The sequence below is a fragment of the Maniola hyperantus genome, chromosome 8, assembly GCF_902806685.2.
Source record: "Maniola hyperantus chromosome 8, iAphHyp1.2, whole genome shotgun sequence".
Taxonomy (NCBI): Eukaryota; Metazoa; Arthropoda; class Insecta; order Lepidoptera; family Nymphalidae; genus Maniola; species Maniola hyperantus.
Genome location: NC_048543.1, coordinates 9,632,554 through 9,653,469, shown reverse-complemented (window position 1 = coordinate 9,653,469; position 20,916 = coordinate 9,632,554). Strand labels below are relative to the sequence as shown.

At 37.1% G+C, this 20,916-nt stretch overlaps 2 protein-coding genes across 2 annotated transcripts; one reads left to right on the top strand and one right to left on the bottom strand.

Moving 5' to 3' along the window:
- Positions 1–343: 343 nt before the first annotated feature.
- On the bottom strand, positions 344–16,015 carry LOC117984557 (uncharacterized). Its single transcript, XM_034971186.2, has 19 exons — positions 16,000–16,015; positions 15,283–15,583; positions 14,834–14,992; positions 14,238–14,500; positions 13,513–13,720; positions 13,252–13,425; positions 12,288–12,423; positions 11,578–11,730; positions 9,978–10,117; positions 9,344–9,492; positions 8,280–8,438; positions 7,612–7,742; positions 6,682–6,858; positions 5,592–5,742; positions 5,008–5,154; positions 4,539–4,645; positions 3,816–3,933; positions 2,493–2,681; positions 344–888 (listed from the first exon to the last, which is right to left on the bottom strand). The coding sequence occupies exons 1-19, from the start codon at positions 16,009–16,011 to the stop codon at positions 757–759; spliced, it is 3,006 nt and encodes a 1,001-aa protein (XP_034827077.2). The 5' UTR covers positions 16,012–16,015; the 3' UTR covers positions 344–756.
- Positions 16,016–17,351: 1,336 nt separating this feature from the next.
- On the top strand, positions 17,352–20,341 carry LOC117984556 (uncharacterized). The gene is made up of 4 exons (XM_069500241.1): positions 17,352–17,387; positions 18,597–18,749; positions 19,464–19,607; positions 20,142–20,341. The coding sequence occupies exons 1-4, from the start codon at positions 17,352–17,354 to the stop codon at positions 20,301–20,303; spliced, it is 495 nt and encodes a 164-aa protein (XP_069356342.1). The 3' UTR covers positions 20,304–20,341.
- Positions 20,342–20,916: the final 575 nt, after the last annotated feature.

Sequence of the window (20,916 nt, the reverse complement as noted above, 5' to 3'; positions counted from 1 at the left end):
ATATGACAATTAGATAATTAATAGGTAATTATGTGGAACAGCTGGTATTTACGCTTACTCGTAAAACTAGTAGGTAGTCTACTATCCAGGCAGTATCTCAGTGGTTAAGGTGAGCGACCTGAGTTTGCCGGTAGAGAGTCTAGACTTAAAGAGTAAGTAGATAAATACAACCGCGATAAATGTAGTCGTGTACTTGGACTATCTAATCCTAAACTCGACTAGAAAAATCTGCATAGTAAGCAGAAGGGAATCAGCAAGATGTATTTTCCTTCTTGTGGTGTTAGAAAATAAAGTGCATCATGCCTAATTCAAATCCGAGAAAATACATAATATTATATTGGAACGGGGGACCCTAATACCAGTGCAGTGAGACCAGTAAACATTTAAGAGCCCTCTGATGGTATAAAAAAAATAACTAAGTAAGTAATAATAAAAATCAGTTTTTTTCGGTTTATTGTAATTAGAATACTTAATTGAAACAAGTGTTATAAATATTTCTTTTTGAGGTTTCATGACCAAGTTACTAAGCCTCCACAGTCTTTCTGTGTGTCTGTCAACCGATTGAAAAATTCAAAATAACGGCCATGTTGAAATTTTAATTATTTTTAGTTTCCTATAACCTTATTATTTTGTATTTTGAGCTAAAGCGGCAATAGAAATACACACTCTGAAAATTTTACCTCTCTAGCTACTACGGTTCATGAGATACAGCCCGCTGACAGACAAAAAGACGGACGTACATAGGGCTAAAAAGCACTAAAACGAAAGATGATCACACATTTTGCAACGACACTCCAGTAGCGCTTTTCCTTGTCGAAAACAGAAAGATTGTTGCGAACCCATGGCATGTTTGGAGTATTTTTCCGATAGTAATTTATTTTCGCCACACTGAAACGCAGAAAAAATGGCTATTAGGTATCAAATATTTATCTGATTCCAAAAACACTGACACGTAGGTACCTACAGTGGTATCTCCGACTGACTAAACTAAACCACATTATACCTACATAGAAAATGTTGTACATACCTTAAATATTATGTAGGTAGTACCTATTTATAGCTGTACATAGTTCCCTACCAAACCTTTATTTACTTATTATACCTTGGGCTTTATAAATGGAATTTTTGCAGTATTACGTTTGTAGCGTTTGTTCATCTACCTGTCGTTTCTGCAATTATGATAAGCATTAAAAAAATACCTTGGTTTATATTTTTTCCAAAGAAATGTAGCTCCACTACTAAAACGTTGCTATTAATAGTAGGCATCTACTGTTATAATTACTACGTCCATGTATGTATATGTATTCTATGGTAAGTATTATGTCAGTTTTGTAGACTGAGTAATAATAATCAGGTTCATTCGTGCTATCATTAGGTAGGTAATGACATCATTACAGTTTTACAAATAAAATTACTATGTAAGTATACCTACTTACATACCTACCGAATGATAGATAAGTGAGTAAAATAGCACTGCTATACGGTCGCATTCGAGCGAGGATGGTCGATAATTACCAAAACAGCCATTTCCCTGCAGTGAAGTACTGTCGCCGAGCGCTGAGCTCGAGGAAGATGGCCAGCAGAGACCATGCGCCCACAGCTCTACGGTTGCATTCGAGCGAGGATGGTCGATAATTACCAAAACAGCCATTTCCCTGCAGTGAAGTACTGTCGCCGAGCGCTGAGCTCGAGGAGGATGGCCAGCAGAGACCATGCGCCCACAGCTCTACGGTTGCATTCGAGCGAGGATGGTCGATAATTACCAAAACAGCCATTTCCCTGCAGTGAAGTACTGTCGCCGAGCGCTGAGCTCGAGGAGGATGGCCAGCAGAGACCATGCGCCCACAGCTCCACGGTTGCATTCGAGCGAGGATGGTCGATAATTACCAAAACAGCCATTTCCCTGCAGTGAAGTACTGTCGCCGAGCGCTGAGCTCGAGGAGGATGGCCAGCAGAGACCATGCGCCCACAGCTCTACGGTTGCATTCGAGCGAGGATGGTCGATAATTACCAAAACAGCCATTTCCCTGCAGTGAAGTACTGTCGCCGAGCGCTGAGCTCGAGGAGGATGGCCAGCAGAGACCATGCGCCCACAGCTCTACGGTTGCATTCGAGCGAGGATGGTCGATAATTACCAAAACAGCCATTTCCCTGCAGTACTGTCGCCGAGCGCTGGGCTCGAGGAGGATGGCCAGCAGAGACCATGCGCCCACAGCTCTACGGTTGCATTCGAGCGAGGATGGTCGATAATTACCAAAACAGCCATTTCCCTGCAGTACTGTCGCCGAGCGCTGGGCTCGAGGAGGATGGCCAGCAGAGACCATGCGCCCACAGCTCTACGATTGCATTCGAGCGAGGATGGTCGATAATTACCAAAACAGCCATTTCCCTGCAGTACTGTCGCCGAGCGCTGGGCTCGAGGAGGATGGCCAGCGGAGACCATGCGCCCACAGCTCTACGGTTGCATTCGAGCGAGGATGGTCGATAATTACCAAAACAGCCATTTCCCTGCAGTACTGTCGCCGAGCGCTGGGCTTGAGGAGGATGGCCAGCAGCGACCACGCGCGCGCTGCTCTGCGGTCGCACCTGAGCGCGTTGAGCGCACACATGGCCGCGTTTGCCGTTGCAGCACGTTGCTCCTCGGTGGCATCGGCGTCACCACCCTCGCCCATCGCACTTTGCTAATAAAAATGTATTTTTTTATTGTTTAATTATGACTAGCTGGCTTCCCACATATCTACTTACATATTATAGAGACTTTACAAAATAATGTATTGTAACATGAAATTTAGAATGGTTAAATTATTGTAAAAAAAAACCGACCAAGTGTGAGTCAGACTCACGCACCGAGAGTTCCGTACCTACTACAGTCGTATTTTTTCAACATTTTGCACGATAAATCAAAAACTATTATGCATAAAAATAAATAAAAATCTGTTTTACCCCACTTGGTATAGTTATCTTACTTTAAAAATTGAAAATATTAATAACTAGCTAATGCCCGCGACATCGACGCTGTTTTTTAAAAATCCCGTGGGAACTTTGATTTTCCGGGATAAAAGTAGCCTTTGTCACTCTCCAGGTCTTTAACTAAGTATATCCAAGCAAAAATCACGTCGATCCGTTGCTCCGTTGCGATGTGATTGAAGGACAAACCAATAAACGAACAAACAAACACACTTTCGCATTTATAATATGGGTACTGATTTGTTCATGAACACATTTAATTTTTTTTCTTGAACTAGAACTTCACGATTTACGGTTTTTCCTTTACTTGTTAAATAAAACCTACCTACCTGCCAAATTTCATGATTCTAGGTCAACGGGAAGTACCCTATAGAATTTCTTGACAGACACGACAGACGGACTTACATACAGACAACGAAGTGATCCTAGAAGGGTTCCTTTTTTCCTTTTTAGGTACGGAACACTAAAATGCATTTACATCCAATAAAAAGTTTAGAAGTTAAATATTTTTAAGCAAATACACAGTCTTAACTACAAACGCTCCTTGCGCTTGTTTGATGTCGTCTGCCAATCTAGTCTTCAAATGCTGCGCTCTCCGGTATGAGGTTGCCATTTTAGCACCTTGAGACCGTTTGGGGTCTAGCGGTTTTTTGAACTAGGTATTCCAACGGCCCTGAGCCCATTGCCATTTCAGCTTCGTAGCCCGTAGAGCTATATCGGTTACTCTGGTTCTCCTACCGATCATCTCATTTCTGATTTGGTGACGTAGAGAAATTCCAAGCATAGGTCTCTCCATCGCCCGCTGGGTCACTATGAGCTTTCTTATGAGGCTCTATTATAGTTGTTACCATCAACCAATCATCCGCGAGCGCCATCCACGCGTAGGCACTGGGGTGGCGCCGGGTGAGATCCATTAATATGGACTGAACTCGCACATGATGACGGCGTGGTAGTGACAGCAAGGAACTGCAAAATCAAACAAAACTTCAAGTCAAGAGCGAATAGGCATCTTCTAGGCAAGCGCGTTATATCTTAGGCTACATCATCACTTGCCAGTTGCCACCAGGTGTGATTGCAGCCAAACGATAGTCAATAAATTAAAAAAAGGTAAGTATAATTAATGAGATCGTGGATTTCAGCACAGTGCTGCAAAAGCCGCGTTTTAAATACTTTTGACAATTCAAAATCACTTGTAAAAGATTCAAATGCACTCTTTTCACTACCTGTGGGTGACGTCCGCAGTAGCTGCTGTAATTATTATTCGGATATTCAGTACCGTAGGAACTAACAATGCATTGCATTCGCCGCGAGTGGCTCTTGCAAATCTTTTATAGGCTTTTTATTAAGAATTTAAGTACGAAACCTACCTAATTATGTGTACTATTGGTGTGATTAGGTATACCAAAAAGTCGAAAAGAGGCTTTGGATTATGTATAATAGGTATAGTTAAAAATCTTACTACTTAATGAAGACCTTATACCAAAGTTTAAGAGACGTTTTAGTATCTAGATCGGCCCATTCGACCTCATTTCATTATCATTTTGCTGTATTCTTATGTAAAATAAACGCACATGTAAGGGCTGCTACAACTGCCGATTTTTTCAAATGACGCCATGGAAGTAGTCAATTCTTTTCGCTTGTGGTAGCACTCTCCTTCCAAGCTTCTCAAATACATAATCTAGGAGAAAAATCTAAATCAAAACTTGGTGTAAATTAAAAACAAGGTAATCACCTTAAATTTTGGAATGTAGGTAAGTATCGGCCTAAGTTTGATAAGCCTGGCATCTTGTTTAATCAACTGACCACCTTATGTTACCGAATTGTTAAGCCGAATACCAATGAGCCTTAGGCTCATTAGCACGATGCATATGCTGAGTTCTTGAGGAAAAAATAGTCTGCAGGCTTAATGGTGAGATATAATTTGCAGAGTTATTATGAAGACGATTAGATACAGTACTTAGAAGTAAAAAAATACCTATTGAGATCTCTGTATCGGCAAAGTAAATCGGCAAAGCTTATAATTGAAAATCGTCTGCTTACTTCACCATATTTCTCGATTCCTTGCTTAATATGGCACAACGCGTCATCTATGTTTCCTCTGATACGGCAACATAGGGCAACCATGTGATAGTATACCGCACTTTCTCCAGTTTCCGAAAAAGCCCGAGCTATGCATATCTCTGCGAGCTGAAACATATTGGTAGACACTACCTACTTAGATATTTTTTTAATTAAGTCTGTAACTAACTACAGAAATCACATGTGAAAAAGGAATTCCAATCAGAAACCCATTTGCATCGTAAGATTAAAGTTTTAAAAATTCCAAGGCTAGATGCCTACTCCTTGGGTTTGCGGGATAAAAAATATCCAATGTCTGTTTCAACGATGCAAGCTATTTCCGTGCCAGATTTCTTCAAGATCTAATCAGTGGTAGAGCCGTGAAAAGGAAACCGACAGATAGACTTTGCATTTAGAGAATAATTTATTTGTTTGCCAGAATGTTTGTACAGAAGACTGTACATAATATATCTACATATTTTGCTATAAATCTCAAATAAATTTTAATTCTCATGAATCAATCAGTAGCAGTAGTAGTAGTTTCAGTTAGTATCAGTTAAACTTACGGTTACGGCTCGTAGCCTGAGTAGAAGGTCTGCAGCTTCGTAGTAACGACTAGTGCCGGGCAGCAAAGGGGTGTGGTCCCACCAATCGCCGAGCTCGCGCTCCCAAACACGAGGGAAATCCATCTCTAGTGATAACCCTTCAGCTTCTGTTCTAATTAAGTATACAGGGTTTAATTTGAACGCTAGCAAAAATGAAGACAAGTGATAGTACTGATGATTACTGATAAGATACCACAAAAAATGCGATTTAAAAAAAAAAAATCTGTTTTAGAATGCACAGGTGAAGACCTTTCATATGATACCCCACTTGATATAGTTATCTTACTTATAAATTGAAAATATTAATTATTAATTCATGACCACAATTTTTTTTTGTGGGATGTTGACCCCAAATTCTCGGTTTTCAGATTTTTCCCCAAATGTCTGCTATAAGACCTACCTTCCTGCCAAATTTCATGATTCTAGGTCAACGGGAAGTACCCAGTAGGTTTCTTGACAGACAGACAGACAGACAAAAAAGTGATCCTATAAGGGTTCCGTTTTTCCTTTTGAGGTACGGAACCCTAAAAAACTTGTATTTTTTAACTTGTATTTAAAAGTGTGATAAATAATATGAGTATATATTTAAAAGTTCACAATGTATTGCAAATAAAACATCTGATGGACGCTAGATGTCAACGAACGTGTTAGGTGCCGCGGGGTCAATGCTGCGTCGTAAGCGGGGCATTGACACCGAGTTTTGCACGCTGTACATTGCGGGCAGTCACTAAAAGTATAAGGCTTAGGTAGTAAAATGATAGCGCTAAGTTTTTGCTAGCATTCTAATTATACCCTGTATAGTTTTGACATTAGGTTTTTTGTACGAATATCTTTCTTAATCCTGGCTAATTCTGCCGAGTAGACGTTAAGTTATATAAAAGTTTGAAAAGTTAGAGGTGTGTGGCTAGGATCGAAACCTGGACCCCTGAATAGGAGACCGAAGTCATGACCGTTGACTACTGGACCATTATTTAGACCTAATTAATCTATATACAAGCCTCGCTTACATAAGTAATAGAAAGGTTACTGAACTTATGAAAAGTTTACCAACTTTTTAACTTGCTCAATGATTTTATGGGCCATGTGAAACAATTCTCTGTGCAAGAAATAGGCGTTGGCAGCCACCCATAAGCAAATATAAAATGGGTAAAATGCCATCAGGGCAGTAAAGAAGGGTTCGGCAGCATCCGGATCAACGTCAAATACTGCTCCACCTTTAGAGAGTAAACTGAAAAAAATATTATTTATAATTATTATAGACGATAGATTATATCTCATATAAGCCACAGTATACCTATCTAGCCAAACATGTAGGATACCTACTCCAACAAATTTTAGATGACATCTTGTTGTGTTCTGAACGGAGTCGCCTAAATTTGGTGATCGAAAATTGACATGCTATTGACGAAGACCGCGTTCCGTAAGAAAAATTATCAAGTGATCGCGATTGCATATTTTCACGACTGCCCCGAAAATGGAGTAACCTAACCTAATATTTTCATGGTTCATGTACCTACCTAGGTATTATGTGAGTTTCTTTATTCCACTACTTCTACATGCTTGAACAGATTAGATGTATATGGGGTATCTTTAGAATCATCCTGAGTGACAAATAGATTTTTTCAATATGGCGGCTGTATGGCGTCATTTAAAACTGTGAATTTTTAACTTTTTGGATCGTTTTTGACAGGGAACGCAGGAAAGTCATGTTTTAATTTTTTTAGTTACGACGATCGGAGTATGAGGCGGGGGGACGCCCCGCACACCCGCACGTCACCCGCGCTCGCCTGAAACTGGTTAGTAGTGGTTAGTGCGGGGGCTGTGCTGGGCGTTACTTCCCCGATTGCCATCTTGATAGATACTATAGTCTATAGGTATAAAGTACAACAAGCCACGAGTAGAGTATTTAATAGAATTTAATAATAAAATCTGCAATAATTAATTCATAAGTGCGAGAAAAATGAAATACTAAGATAATAACCTTAACGGGTGTCGGATATTCAGCATGATTGCTTTGTTGATGCACACATTCGCCCAGTCGTTATCTACATCTTTGAGACAAGTGGCGAGCTCACGCCAGCTGTTCGCCTCCCGAGGTTTGGATGCCACCAACTAGGTAGGTAGTTTTTCAACAGAAAATTTTGATTTCTCAAGCTAATCGTTACGTAAACATAATTTACAATGAAACTACCAAGTATGAGGTAGGTACCTTAACTAAAGGTACCTAAAGCATTTTTCGAGAATCTCCCCAAAAAGACCTGTCCGTAGGAAAACCAGAGTAACTGACATAGCTCAACGGGTTGCGAATCTGAAGTGGCAATGGGCGGGGGACATAGTTCGGAAAACCAAAAGACGTTGGAATCCCAAGGTGCTAGAATGGCGACCTGGCAAATGGGACGCGCAGTGTTGGAAGACCCGCCACTAGGTGGGCAGGCGACATCAAGCGAGTCGCAGGGAGCCGCGCGCTGTATTCAGGTGGCACAAGACCGTGGCATGTGGAAGTCCGTAAAAGAGACCTATAGTCCGCACAAAATGAGTTCTCAAGCGCTGTTTTAACTTTATGTGTCAACTGTCATGTCATTTAACTCATTTTGTACGCATTATACCTCGGTATGTCATTCGGTTGATAATGATGATGATTATACATGCCTGTAGATAAAGGTCCATAGCATGTGGCAAGTCCTGTAGGTGTCGGGCGTGCCGCGCCGCTCTCAGTGTAGAGTCGAGCCTTTGTCTGTTATCAGTTGCCGCGTGCAGCACCTCGTTCGCGAGGCGCATGAGACAGGCGTGTGCTATCATTAGCATCTCCTTCGGATATGATATGAAATATATACAAAAATAATAAATAATGAAAGATATAAAAATAAATGTCCCTAAATTCAAAAAAAATGGTGAACGAAGTGATGTAGAGATTAGAGACCAGAGGCGGCCGACGTCATCACTATACTTATACTACTGTAATATAATAATTATATTCTAGTATAGTACTTATTTCAAACAAAATATGAAGTAAGTAAGTATCTACTTACCATTTTTTGCTTGAAATATTTTTTGAAATGATTTTGTAAAATAGATCGCACAGTCGCGTCGTCTACTTACGCCTTTATTACTAAAATCTTTCAATGTAAGTAAGTATTATCATTTATCATGAACGCTTTTAAACCACATCAAAGGCTTTATATTTTTGTAGGAGCAAATGCTTAGCTTTCATACCACATTATAAAAATTCCGACATGTTCAGCGAGGACAAAATATGTAGGTATGTTCGAGTAGGTTAGACTTATTTAAGTATTTAAAAAAATAAAAAAAGTAGGTAAGTACAGTGTCTGCTGCTAGTAACACACACACACACACACACACACACACACACACACACACACACACACACACACACACACACACACACACACACACACACACACACACACACGCACACACACACACACACATACACAACACAGTAACACTTTCTTTTAGTTTTCCTCTCTGAAACTTAATTATCTAGATAGGTACCTACTTTTAGATGAAAGTTGAAACTAAAAAATAGGTGTAGAGCTACTTTTTTAAATTAAAAATTACTGTTAAATTAATAACTTCTTAATATTGCTTTGTCATAATTAGATTGGAAAAAAAGAAACGATCAAATTTACAAATATTTACACTTACAAAAAAAAAAAGTGAAAGACTTTGTTGCTACATTTAGGTGCACTTACTTCAAAAGTACCATCGGAGTGTAGAAAATCCTTGATAACAAAGTTGTTGTTAATGTAAACGGCTGCGTCCTGCCAGAACGACGTGATCAATTCTATGCGGGTGCGGGATTCACTTAGTTGACGGTTAACTGTACACAAATCTGTCAAACCTGTAACATTAAACACCGTTTTATTAAATTCATCACATTTTAATTATCTAAAGACAGAAAGCTTGAAGCTTTGGCCGTGGTTAGTTACCATCCTACCGATCAAAATCGGGTTGTCAAGCAGTTTGGCGTTACCATTTAGTTACCATACCTTACCATACTTACCATTAGTTTAGAAGTAGAGTTTCCTTGGGATAATAATGCGGTGGGTTCCCAAACCCTACTGTACAACTTGACAAAATAACGAGATTTGGACTCTTAAGTTTTATAGTAATTATTAACAGAATGTTAGTGATGACAGCTCAATATGTTTTCCGAGATATAGACGAGATGAAAAGGCCAAATTCCGAACTCCAAATTCGGTCACCCATCCAGTTACCAACTTAGATCAACGTTAATCAAGTATTGCAATCGATTGATAAGCGTTGTCACAACTAGGCCACATGACTCTCTGCTATTGCTAGCACTAAATAAATAAAATTCATTACCAAAGTATGGAACACGGCGTAACGCGTTCGCCGCGACTCGTACTGTAGCTTGCCAGTTGCGGTCAAGTTGTCCACGTCCCGTACACTCGCGTTTAGTCGGCATTGCTTCCAATTCGATTAGCATTTCGTTCATTTCAGATCTGTTGAGATATTATTGTGATTTATATTATTGTTGTTTTATTACCTAGATAATATTTTTTCTAGACGACCTCATCTAAAATAGATTATTTCCTAAACAGCCAAACAGGAGAGTATTAGGGAAATACGAATCGTGCAAAACAAATGTATAGATTTTAATAGAGTGATACCTACGTCAATTATTTAAGGATAGTATGTATATATCTAATATTATCCTTAAATTGACGTAGGTATCATTCAAGTCATAAAATAGGAATCACCTGGCATAATAATCTAAATATATGTATAAAATGAAAAGCCACTGACTGACTGACTGATCTATCAACGCACAGCTCAAACTACTGGACGGATTGGGCTGAAATCTATATATATAAAATTCAAAGTCCTGACTGACTGACTGACATAGATATCAACGCACAGCGTAAACCGCTGGTCCTAATGACATGAAATTTGGAGGGTCTATTCTTTGTGAAGAGTAGGTATCCACTAAGAAAGGATTTTTCGAAATTCCACCCCTAAGTGGGTTAAATAGGGGATGGGAGTTTGTATGAAAGTCGGTCATTTTTCAAGTTATTTGCATGAAAATTGGTATTTGGGTTTCCGGTCACAAATGAAGAAATACGTGTTTCTGGATTTTTGGAAAATTTTCCCATAAGGGTGGTAAAATAGGGGATGTAAGTTTGTATGTGAAATCAACGCACAGCCTAAACCGTTGGTCCTAAAGACATGAAATTTGGAGGGTCTATTCTTTGTACAGAGTAGGTACTTATCCACTAAGAAAGGATTTTTCGAAATTCCACCCCTAAGTGGGTTAAATGGGGGATGGAAGTTTGTATGAAAGTCGGTCATTTTTCAAGGTTTTTGCATGAAAATTGGTATTTGGGTTTTCGGTTACAAATGAAGAAATACGTGTTTTAGGATTTTTCGAAAATTTGCCCATAAGGGTGGTAAAATAGGGGATGAAAGATTGTATGGGAAAGTTTTAATTATTGATATTATAATTGACTTGAAATTTGGAAGGAGAGAAATGGTGGTTGGAAGGTTATATGTGTTATTCGGTGCTGTTCAGAGTGCGTGTCGTGATGTCATAATGTGTTTCTGAAAAAAAATGCCATTTGTTTCCTGTAGGCCACGCGGGCGAAGCCGCGGGCAGAAGCTATTTAGAATATAGATATTATGACGTGGACATCCGCTAAGAAAGGATTTTTGAAAATTCACCCCCTAAGGGGTAAAATAGGGGCTTACAATTTTGTAGTCCACACAGACGAAGTCAAGGGAATAAGCTAGTTATACTTATAATTAAGTATTCTAAATTTATTATGCTGTTCAAATAATTTTGTTCATTATCCTTAAAAATAAAAACAGTAAAATAATATCGAATGAAAATATGTGTCTACCTCCCCCGGAGACAGATACGCTTAGACAATATGTGGATGTTCTTATATTTTAATATTATACTTGCTCAGTTATATGTGATGGTATGCAGGCTTCCTTAATGGCATGCGCTAGGGAGACTTCAACGATTACGAAAGAACAGGTATCGTCGCTACCCGTAGAGCGTGGTACATATGTTATCTCTGTAATATTGTTTGTCTGCACTGATTCCGTTGTAGACCTTAAAAATGAAGTTTTTCATGAATCTTTATACCTAACATTTCTTTGTCTCTTTACTAGCCTGCGACTTTGTTTAGGTTTTAAAGAAATCTTTATAATAAAAAAGATCTTTGAGATAAAAAATATCCTAAGTAGGTACCTATATACGTAGGTACTGAGGATACAAGCTATTTCAGTGCCCATAAAAATCTGTCGAGCGGTTGAGACGTGAAAAGATAACAAACAGACACAACTTCACATTTGTATAATATCATTCAGATAAGAATGACGTAGACATCCGCTAAGAAAGGGTTTTTGAAAATTCAACCTCTAAGGCAAAATAGGGGTTTAAAAATTGTGTAGTCCACGCGGCCGAAATCGCGGGCATTTTCAAGCGACTAAAAAAAACGAAAGCTTTCCACGCCTTTTTTTTTCTTTGCCAACATCACTCTCTGTCTATTTCTCCGTCACACCTGAACCACCTGAACCGATTTCAAAAATTCTTTGGTCATTTGAAAGGGTGTAATGATCTCATGCATTTCATAATATTGAAATTGGTTGTTTAATAAAAATACTAACTTGCTAGATTTCTGAACGGCTGACAAGATGGACGGCACTTTGTCACTGGGCTTGAGAAGCAATTTGCAACCACAATTGGTCATCATACTCTGTGCGTCAACCCATTGCAGTGGTACCACCAACCGAACTCTCTTCTCTTGAAATTAATTAATAAAAAACTAGTAGATGATGCCCGCGGCTTCGCTCACGTGGATTTAGGTTTTTAAAATCCATTGATTTTCCGGAATAAAAAGTAGCCTATGTCCATTGTCCATGTGTCCTATATTGTGTGACATAATTGTACCAAATTTCTGATGGGCCGTGAAAAGCTAGCAGACAGACAACCAGACACGTTCGCATTTATAATATAACTAGGTATGGACAATAATTGAGATGGATAGGTAGGTATAGAAAGTGCTTCGTTGGTCTAGTGAGTAGTGACTAGCATATTTGGCTACGGATCGTGAGATCCCGGCTTCGACTTCCAGAAAACGTACCTACAGTAGCAGGCCCTGGCTGGGCAGTTGGAGGAGTTATACACCTTAGCACGTAAAGCCATTGATAATGCACCTGATCTTTTTTGTGATAGTATCGGCCAACTCATCGGACTATAAGACTGAAATATTGAGAGTAAGTACATCTCAGTTTGCACATTCAATTGTGGTTGCGTAGTTGGTTACTAACCATTGAGATTGCTAGCCGTAGTCTAAATTCGTTTATTTACAAAAAATTCAAAAACTTCTAGAGAAATTGAGTCAGGCCTTCTGCGCCAGCAACATTTTAAGTTATGTTCCCGGGTTGGCAAGCGCATTCTCTCTATAATTTGTCATAGATATCTCGGTTGAACCGCAGTCATTGTATCAATCGTCAATAATAATATAAAAGCAACATAGAACGAGAGTAAGGAAAAGGAATACTTGAAATTACTAGGTACTAATATTATTTTCTTAGAACAAGATAATTAAGGCTTAATTCAAAGTCAAACCTCCAGGATAAAGAAGACGGAAAAGGTCTATGAAGCCCATAAAGCTATAGCCCTTATTTTCACCATAAATGTGAACTTCTATCGGCCATTTGTATTCCCGTATATGTTTTGTTAACAATTCTTCTGTATCTTTTAGCATAATAACGCGATGAAAAGAAGCCCACAAAGTTGTAACTGAAAACAAAATAGGTAGAGAACCTATAAATTATCTAAGATTCACATTTATCATTTCTATATTTATAGTTATTTACTTATACTTACATCGTTCAGGTTTTTCATGTATGTAGTAATTTACGTCTATATTTTCTTCGTTTTGTAATTCTCCAATACTAATTTCGAGTTTTTCATCCCCTCTAGTGCACAATTTCTGTTCAAGTAAGTTCAGGTTTTCCCAATGCGGGTAAAGCGACATGCTATTGAATCTTTTTGGCTGTCTGTAGCCGTCGTTGAAACAAATTATTCCAGTATGCTACAACAAATATATTTTATTAAAACTATTGCTATTTTTATATGATAACTTCAATCAGTTGTAGTTTAGTCTTTGGAATGTGTAATTTTACTAATAACTAGCTGACCCGGCGAACTTCGTACCGCCTAACAGTAGGTTTTTTTTATTTTTTTTCCAATCCAATCCATTCCATCAGCCGGTATGCGTCCACTGCTGGACATAGGCCTTTCCAAGAGCACGCCACCAAACACGGTCCTCAGCCTTCCTCATCCACCCGCTTCCCACCACCTTACCGTAATCGGGAATAGCAGGGAATAGCTGCCGGGAACTGGGGGATTATTTTTATTTTATTTAGATTTTTTTTTAATACTTTAATTTTTTCTCTCCGTAAGAACCATCCTCGTACTTCAAGGATTATTATAAAAAAAGAATTAGCGAAATCGGTACAGCTGTTCTCGAGATTTGCGATCAGCAACACATTTAGCGATTCATTTTTATATATAGAAAGATGTGACTTATGAAGCAGAGTTTCTCTTACCATTTCATTATGAAGCGGTAACTTAGACGCTGCAGTATAAACATATTTATCTTCGAACGGTAATATCATGTTGTAACTTCCAACAAGAGTGATTTTCATATAGTTTGCATTCTTAAACATTTTATGGTGATGGATGTTTGCTGGATTCCTTGTTGCTTTCAAAGTTATTGTGACTAATGGAAGATTTTCCCAGCTTTTAACTAACAAGACAGACTGTTCAAATAGTGGTTCTAGACGTTTCTTCCAACACATTTTGTTTATTTCTAAAATTAGTAAATAATAAAGGTGGCCTCTCCTTAGGCATTATGTAGGGCTAAGTAGAAGTAAGTATATTATGTAGGAATACATTTTTACTACAGGCTTATGGGTTTAATTGGATAGTAAACTCAAGACTAGTTAGAAAATATTTTTACTTTCACCATCACTTTACAGTTTACTGCACTGGTTTTATTTTTTGACTAATTATTACTTATTTATTAAAAACGTAGAACTTGTAGTTATTTGAACTTTGAATGATAATCTTCAAGATGTTCTCATAAATTATTCAGGTTGGTACTAAAAACCGATTGTGATTGTTAAAAAAATATTGAGCTTACCGGTAAATAATGGTAAAATATCGATTGCACAACAATAAGTATCTGGGTCTAGTTTAGCAGTTCCCAAAGAGCTCGATTTAGTAGATGGGCTTGATTTACTTGATGGATTATACGGAGCATTTACGGGTTTCTCTTCGTTTCGTAAGGGATGAATTTTTACTGCAAAATAATTTCTAGTGATTATTCTAATAGTTGACGTTGGGCCTATAAGTATTTTGTCAGGATATATTGTATCAGCAATTTTTGGAATTTATCTTAATTTATCTAATTTATAGATACTTATTGAATAAATATATTAAGTTTATACTTAGTTAGGCATTGATGGAATTTGGCCAGAAGAAGAAAATTAAATACCTACTTAAAAGCAATTATGTAAATGAATTCCTTTTCCGTGCATTCTGGTCAACATCTAAGTCGATATTATATCGTCTATTTCAGTAAAATCATACTTATTAGAGGATTATCCGCAAACAGGCACATTTTCGTATAATCTGATGGAACGTAATTCATCTGTCCCGATGCTATTATTTTGTTGCACATTTCTTTTACTTCTCTGTCTCCTGTTGACGTTACTACAGTTGATATGATGAGTTGCTCGAAAAACGCGACCTCTATGACATACAACTTAGAATCTTCATCGGGCACTCTTAAATCGTGGATTTCGACAGCAAGAACATCTAGTGGTGGCACGTACACTTCTTTATACTTTGACGTGGACTGTACCATCATAAGCGATACTTCTGAACGATTCTATAAATATAATAATTATGTATATTTTATTAATACGTGCGTGTTACCCTAAACGGCACGTTTTCTTCTTTTGGTCGTTTAATCTTAAATATAGAAAAGGAATATCTGACTGATCTATCAAAGCAAAGATTAAACTACTGAACGGGTCGAACTGGGAATGCAAATGGCTATTAATATGACGTAGACATCCGACCTCGAAAGGATTTTAGAAAATTCAACCCCTAAGCGTACCTTAGGGGTTGAATATAATAGGGGTTTGAAATTTGTGTAGTCCACGCGGATGAATGTGCGGCCGTAAAGTAAAAAATACCTAAGGCTAAGTTATTTTACAAACTTTACTAAACGGAAAGTGTTATTAATAAAGTAGGTACATAGATACGATTCGTCCAAAATACGAGGATGATATAATACTAAACCTTTGTTTTCATTTTGTTGAATATTTTTTTATAGTTAGTTTAATGTTGGTGTTATGTTTTGTTGAAATTTAGATATTCGATTTTGGATGCAGTTGCGCCTATTAATTTTTAACTAGTTTAGGCACTCTTATTTCTGTATTGCTTTATTATTATTTCAGCTTGAGTGTTTTTATTATTTGTACCATATTTTGCTCTCGTTAGAGAGTAGCATAGTCCGTACAAAATGACTCCTCACGCGCCACTTTAACTCTATGGGTTAACCGTCATGTCAAAAGTACGGCTCACCTTTGAAATAGGCACGAAATAGGGACTAAAATCGTATTTTTGACATGAAATTTGACACAAAAAATTAAAATGGCGCGTGAGGAGTTAAATTTTACGCGTTACGTCCTTGATATTTCGAAAGACTTAAATGTCAATTTTTTTACATTTTTTACGGCGAAGTTTGGTTAATTTTTTCCGAAAAATGTCTGTATATCTTCAAAAATAGCCTGCAATAAAAGCCTACAATGCCCACAATCAATCACTTACAAGACTTACTGGTTCAAGTTAAAAATATTCGTGTTCATGTCAGAACTCACTCTTCACTCATAAAGTATTCAGTAGTAGTAGATTCAGTACGTGGTAGAAAGTAGGTAATGTACGTTGTACATCGGCCATTGGAATAACATTTCGGCTTTGTAGACCGTGAAGCGTTGTCTCTGTCATTCATACCTATATGACGTTTTGTCGGTCTCAACGACAGAGACAATGCTCTCCAAATCTGCTATCTCTACTGTACTGCACTGTACTTTCTGGTATCCCACTGTTCACATTATTCCCCTCAATAAAGTAGTATTACCAAAGAATTGGTATTACTAGCGCTTCCATCACTAGCAAATCTATGCAAATACCTCCATAATATTAGTACTTGAAAGGAGAAACTGACTGACTGACTGACTGACATATCAACGTATAGCTCAAAGCACTAAAAACTTGGGATTTGCAGGCAGTTTTGCTCCATAGCGTAGATAGGTAGGTCTCCATTAAGAATCTAGCACAAAATATTATATTAGATTACTGCGGACTGAAATATTTATTATTTAGGTTTCAGGTAAAGCGAAAATACTACCTATATCAACTGTCAACCCTAGAAATGAGATACTGATTTCAGAGTGCTGATTTGATCAAACTAAAGCAATAAACATTCAAAATGTTTAAAAATCCATTAGTGGAACTGTAATATTTAGTAATAAGTAGGTATACCTCATGATGATGTAGTTTACTAATCGGTTGGACATTATAGGTAAATCATGTACGCCTTCATTCGCAGCATAGTTTTATTTGTTTCATTTTCCACAGTTATTAACAATATGATAGATCTAGGTATCCAGGATCCCAATCATTACGTAAGTACAGGTTTCTTCTCTGGGTTTACCTTTTTACCACAATAGGATCTTGGACTGTAGTAATAAAATGTGATTTTTTTGCCGATTTCATTAGCCGAATTCATTATTAAAGAGAATAATTTAAAAAATCATGATTTTTATTTATTAATTATACTCTTTAATAAGTAATGATTTCTGGTATATCTATACTATCTTGTTCAATCCTCGAAGACGCGCTCCACTATATTTTTTGTGCGAGTGTAGTAAAAGTAAGATATTGATCAAACGTTTCATCCGTTTGCCGATTACGAGAATTGAAAATGTACCTTTCTACTACAACATTACGTTTAGGTTCAAAATAGTTTTTAAAGGCGTGAATCAAATCATCAAATGTACATTTCTCCGGTAATTTGAATGTTTCGGCCAATTCAATGGCGTCTTCGCCGGCTACGTTTAGCAATATTGCTTTTTTGATTTCATCAGACTTTTTCGAGTATCCTGATGCAGTAAAGTATATCTTAAATTCCCGATAAAACTTCTTCCAATTGTTAGCTACGTTACCTGAATAGTCTATTCGTAGTCTTTCTGGGATTCTTACAAAATTTTCCAAGTCAGCCATGTTGTCGCGTGCACGTACCTAAAAACTTTTCAGCACTTTTCAGTTTTATATCGTTTTCGGGAAAAAATATTATGAATCTTGTTTTTTCGGCTGCGCCATGTTGTGTTTCTTGTTTAATTAAACTCTTTATAATATTTAAGTAGTTTATTTTAAATTTTCTTATTACATTTTTCTTAACAACCGAGATACTTAAATATTATAAAGAGTTTAATTAAACAAGAAACACAACAGCGAGGAAACCACAGGTGCGGGGAGTGATCTTTGTCCAATTTATGTTCTTGTGCAAGTGCCCACATCGCTGATCGGTGCATTACGACTTACGATAGAACTCACAATCTAACAGTAGGTACATAGCACATTAGCATTGTAACCGATTGGGACAAATAGTGGGGCGTGTCATCATGGATTGAACTATCTATACCATAAACTACCGCTACACAAAAAAATCACATCATTTTACGGTCCAAAACCCTGTTGGTTACTTTCTTCATAATAAATATTTCCAGTTTTGAGTATCAGCATCAGAGGTCAAATAATTATTTCTCTTAACCTTTTCAATTGTATTAATAGGGAATATTATAAAATACTTATACTTTATCTTTATGTTGCAGGGACCGTATAATTTGAACTATACGAGATTTGATTTCTGCTTGGGACCCAGGTCCAAGAATTTGACTAGAAACACAATTAGTTTGCGTTCTGAAGGATTTAAATTTTACGGTCAATTCAATTTAACATTTCTCGTTCCGACTCATATAGATGAGGTCAGTATACATTTTATTATAAAACTAGTAGGGTGCGTGGGTGCGCGGACCACTAGAGTGGTCCGCGAGCATGCAGCGTTGCTTTTACAAAACGCAGACCTTGTCTTGTATAAGATTTTTTTTATAGTTTGGTCGTCCCGTCCATAGACCATTTATTTTGTATGGAAAAATAAATTCCGCCATCTTGAATTTTTTTGTATTCATCGAGTAGACCTTCGGATCCTGATCATCTTTTGCTAAGAAACCACTCTTCCATCTTTTATACTCTCCGAGATGGACACCGACGAAATTTGTAAGGCGGCCATCTTTTTTTCGCCATTTTGAATTTTTTTTCAGCTCACTGCCAATTGGATGACATTTGCTCGAGCACCCCCTACCTATCTTCAATACCTTAAGCGTGCTCTTCACCCGTCTCCGAAATCCTCAATCATCAGCTCTCTCCGTATTTTTCCTCCGAATGAATTTTTGTCCTCTATACGAAACCATCAGTGAAAAAAATTTTTTTCATACAAAAATGTTCAAGAGAGGCGAGCAATGAGTGAGTCAGTCAGTGAATCAGCACGAACAGCTATATTTTTTTTATAAAATAACTTGGAGGTTTATATTTTTTGTTACTGATACCTGAGCTAAGTAATTTATATGATTAATTATTAAATTGTCATGATGAAATCAATTTTTTTAAAGTACTTTTTTAATTTAACTTAACAATTACAGGTGAAAATTGTGGTATATTCATCAAAAGACGAAAAAATCGGTAATGTGCTTTGGACCTATAAGTTAAATGATCCATGCAAGCATTTTGCTTTTGCTACTTTGATAAAGAATGTTTTAAAAGCACCCACCTGTATTGTAAATAAGGTAAGTACCTTGCTATTAGGTATATAATATAACTAATCATCAACTACAGTCTACAAATATTATAGAGCCAGCGAGAGATTGCGTTTTTGACGTCTGTCAGTTACATACAAAATAATCGTGTGCCCCTTGGATGAATACTATCTCTATGATGTTGCTAAACGTAGTAGTACATGGAAGTTCTTTGGTTGCTAAATAGATGTAGACAGCTTGTAGATTTTTTTTTTATTTGTCAGAAAAAGCCATATTTTGATAACTGCAAAGTGTCGCTACTAGATTGCATTAAACAGTCGTTTCAGTACTGAGTTAACATACATATCACCAATTTCGTCACTGGCAGTAAGCGAGACCGTGGCCGAGTGGTCAAAGCACCGGGCGCGAACCCAGAAGATGCAGGTTCGATTCCTACCGGTTACGCAACTTTTGATATGCATTTAAAATTATTTAATATTTTGACAAGTTCATCGACATATTATTATAATATTCTGTGATAATATATTACAATTTTCTTTTATTTATAGATTTTTACGGTTTCAGGGCACATATTCCCAGATTTTGAATTTTGAAGAAATTCAAACTGCGTTTTTTGGTACATCCTTCTTCTATGGTAAATACTTTTTGAAGGTGACAGCAATTTCAAAGAAAGGAAACCTCATTTGTATAGTTATTGGTATAGTTTTTACAAAGAAATCTGGTTAAAAAAATTAATTGTAAAATAATTAGAACAATCACTTCATTTAAACTGGAAGTACCTTTTCACTTTGCTCAAAGCAACTTAAATAAAGACTTAAAGAAAAACAAACGCAACTTATTTCTCTTTTCATTGAGAGCTTAGTTAGCTTAGTTAGTATGTTCCAGATTTAGTTTATTTTTAAATATTATTCTCCATACATTATATCTTGATAAATTTCATTAAAAATAATTTTTAGGCTTGAATTTTTAGCTCTTCATTTTTTGATTCAGAGTCGAATAAACAGCAAGCAGCAGCAAGAAGCAATTCAAATAAAAAAAATGTAACGGTTTCAGGGAACATAATTCTGTCCAATTTTGAAATTTTATTTATATACCTAATATATTTTGGAACGTTATTCATTTTTGAAGAGAGTTATTTCAAAGAAAGGAAACATTGCTATTTACTAAAATCTTACTAAAAATTTTATTTGTAACATCAATTGTTTTGTCTTACAGTTGAAACTTTTGCTAGTCCTAGTTAAAACTTTAGTTAAGTGTCCACTAGCTTCAGAATTTACCTTCGGCGGCAAGCCACTTGCCCGTCACCTACCACTGTGTATGTATCTACAATCATGGAGTA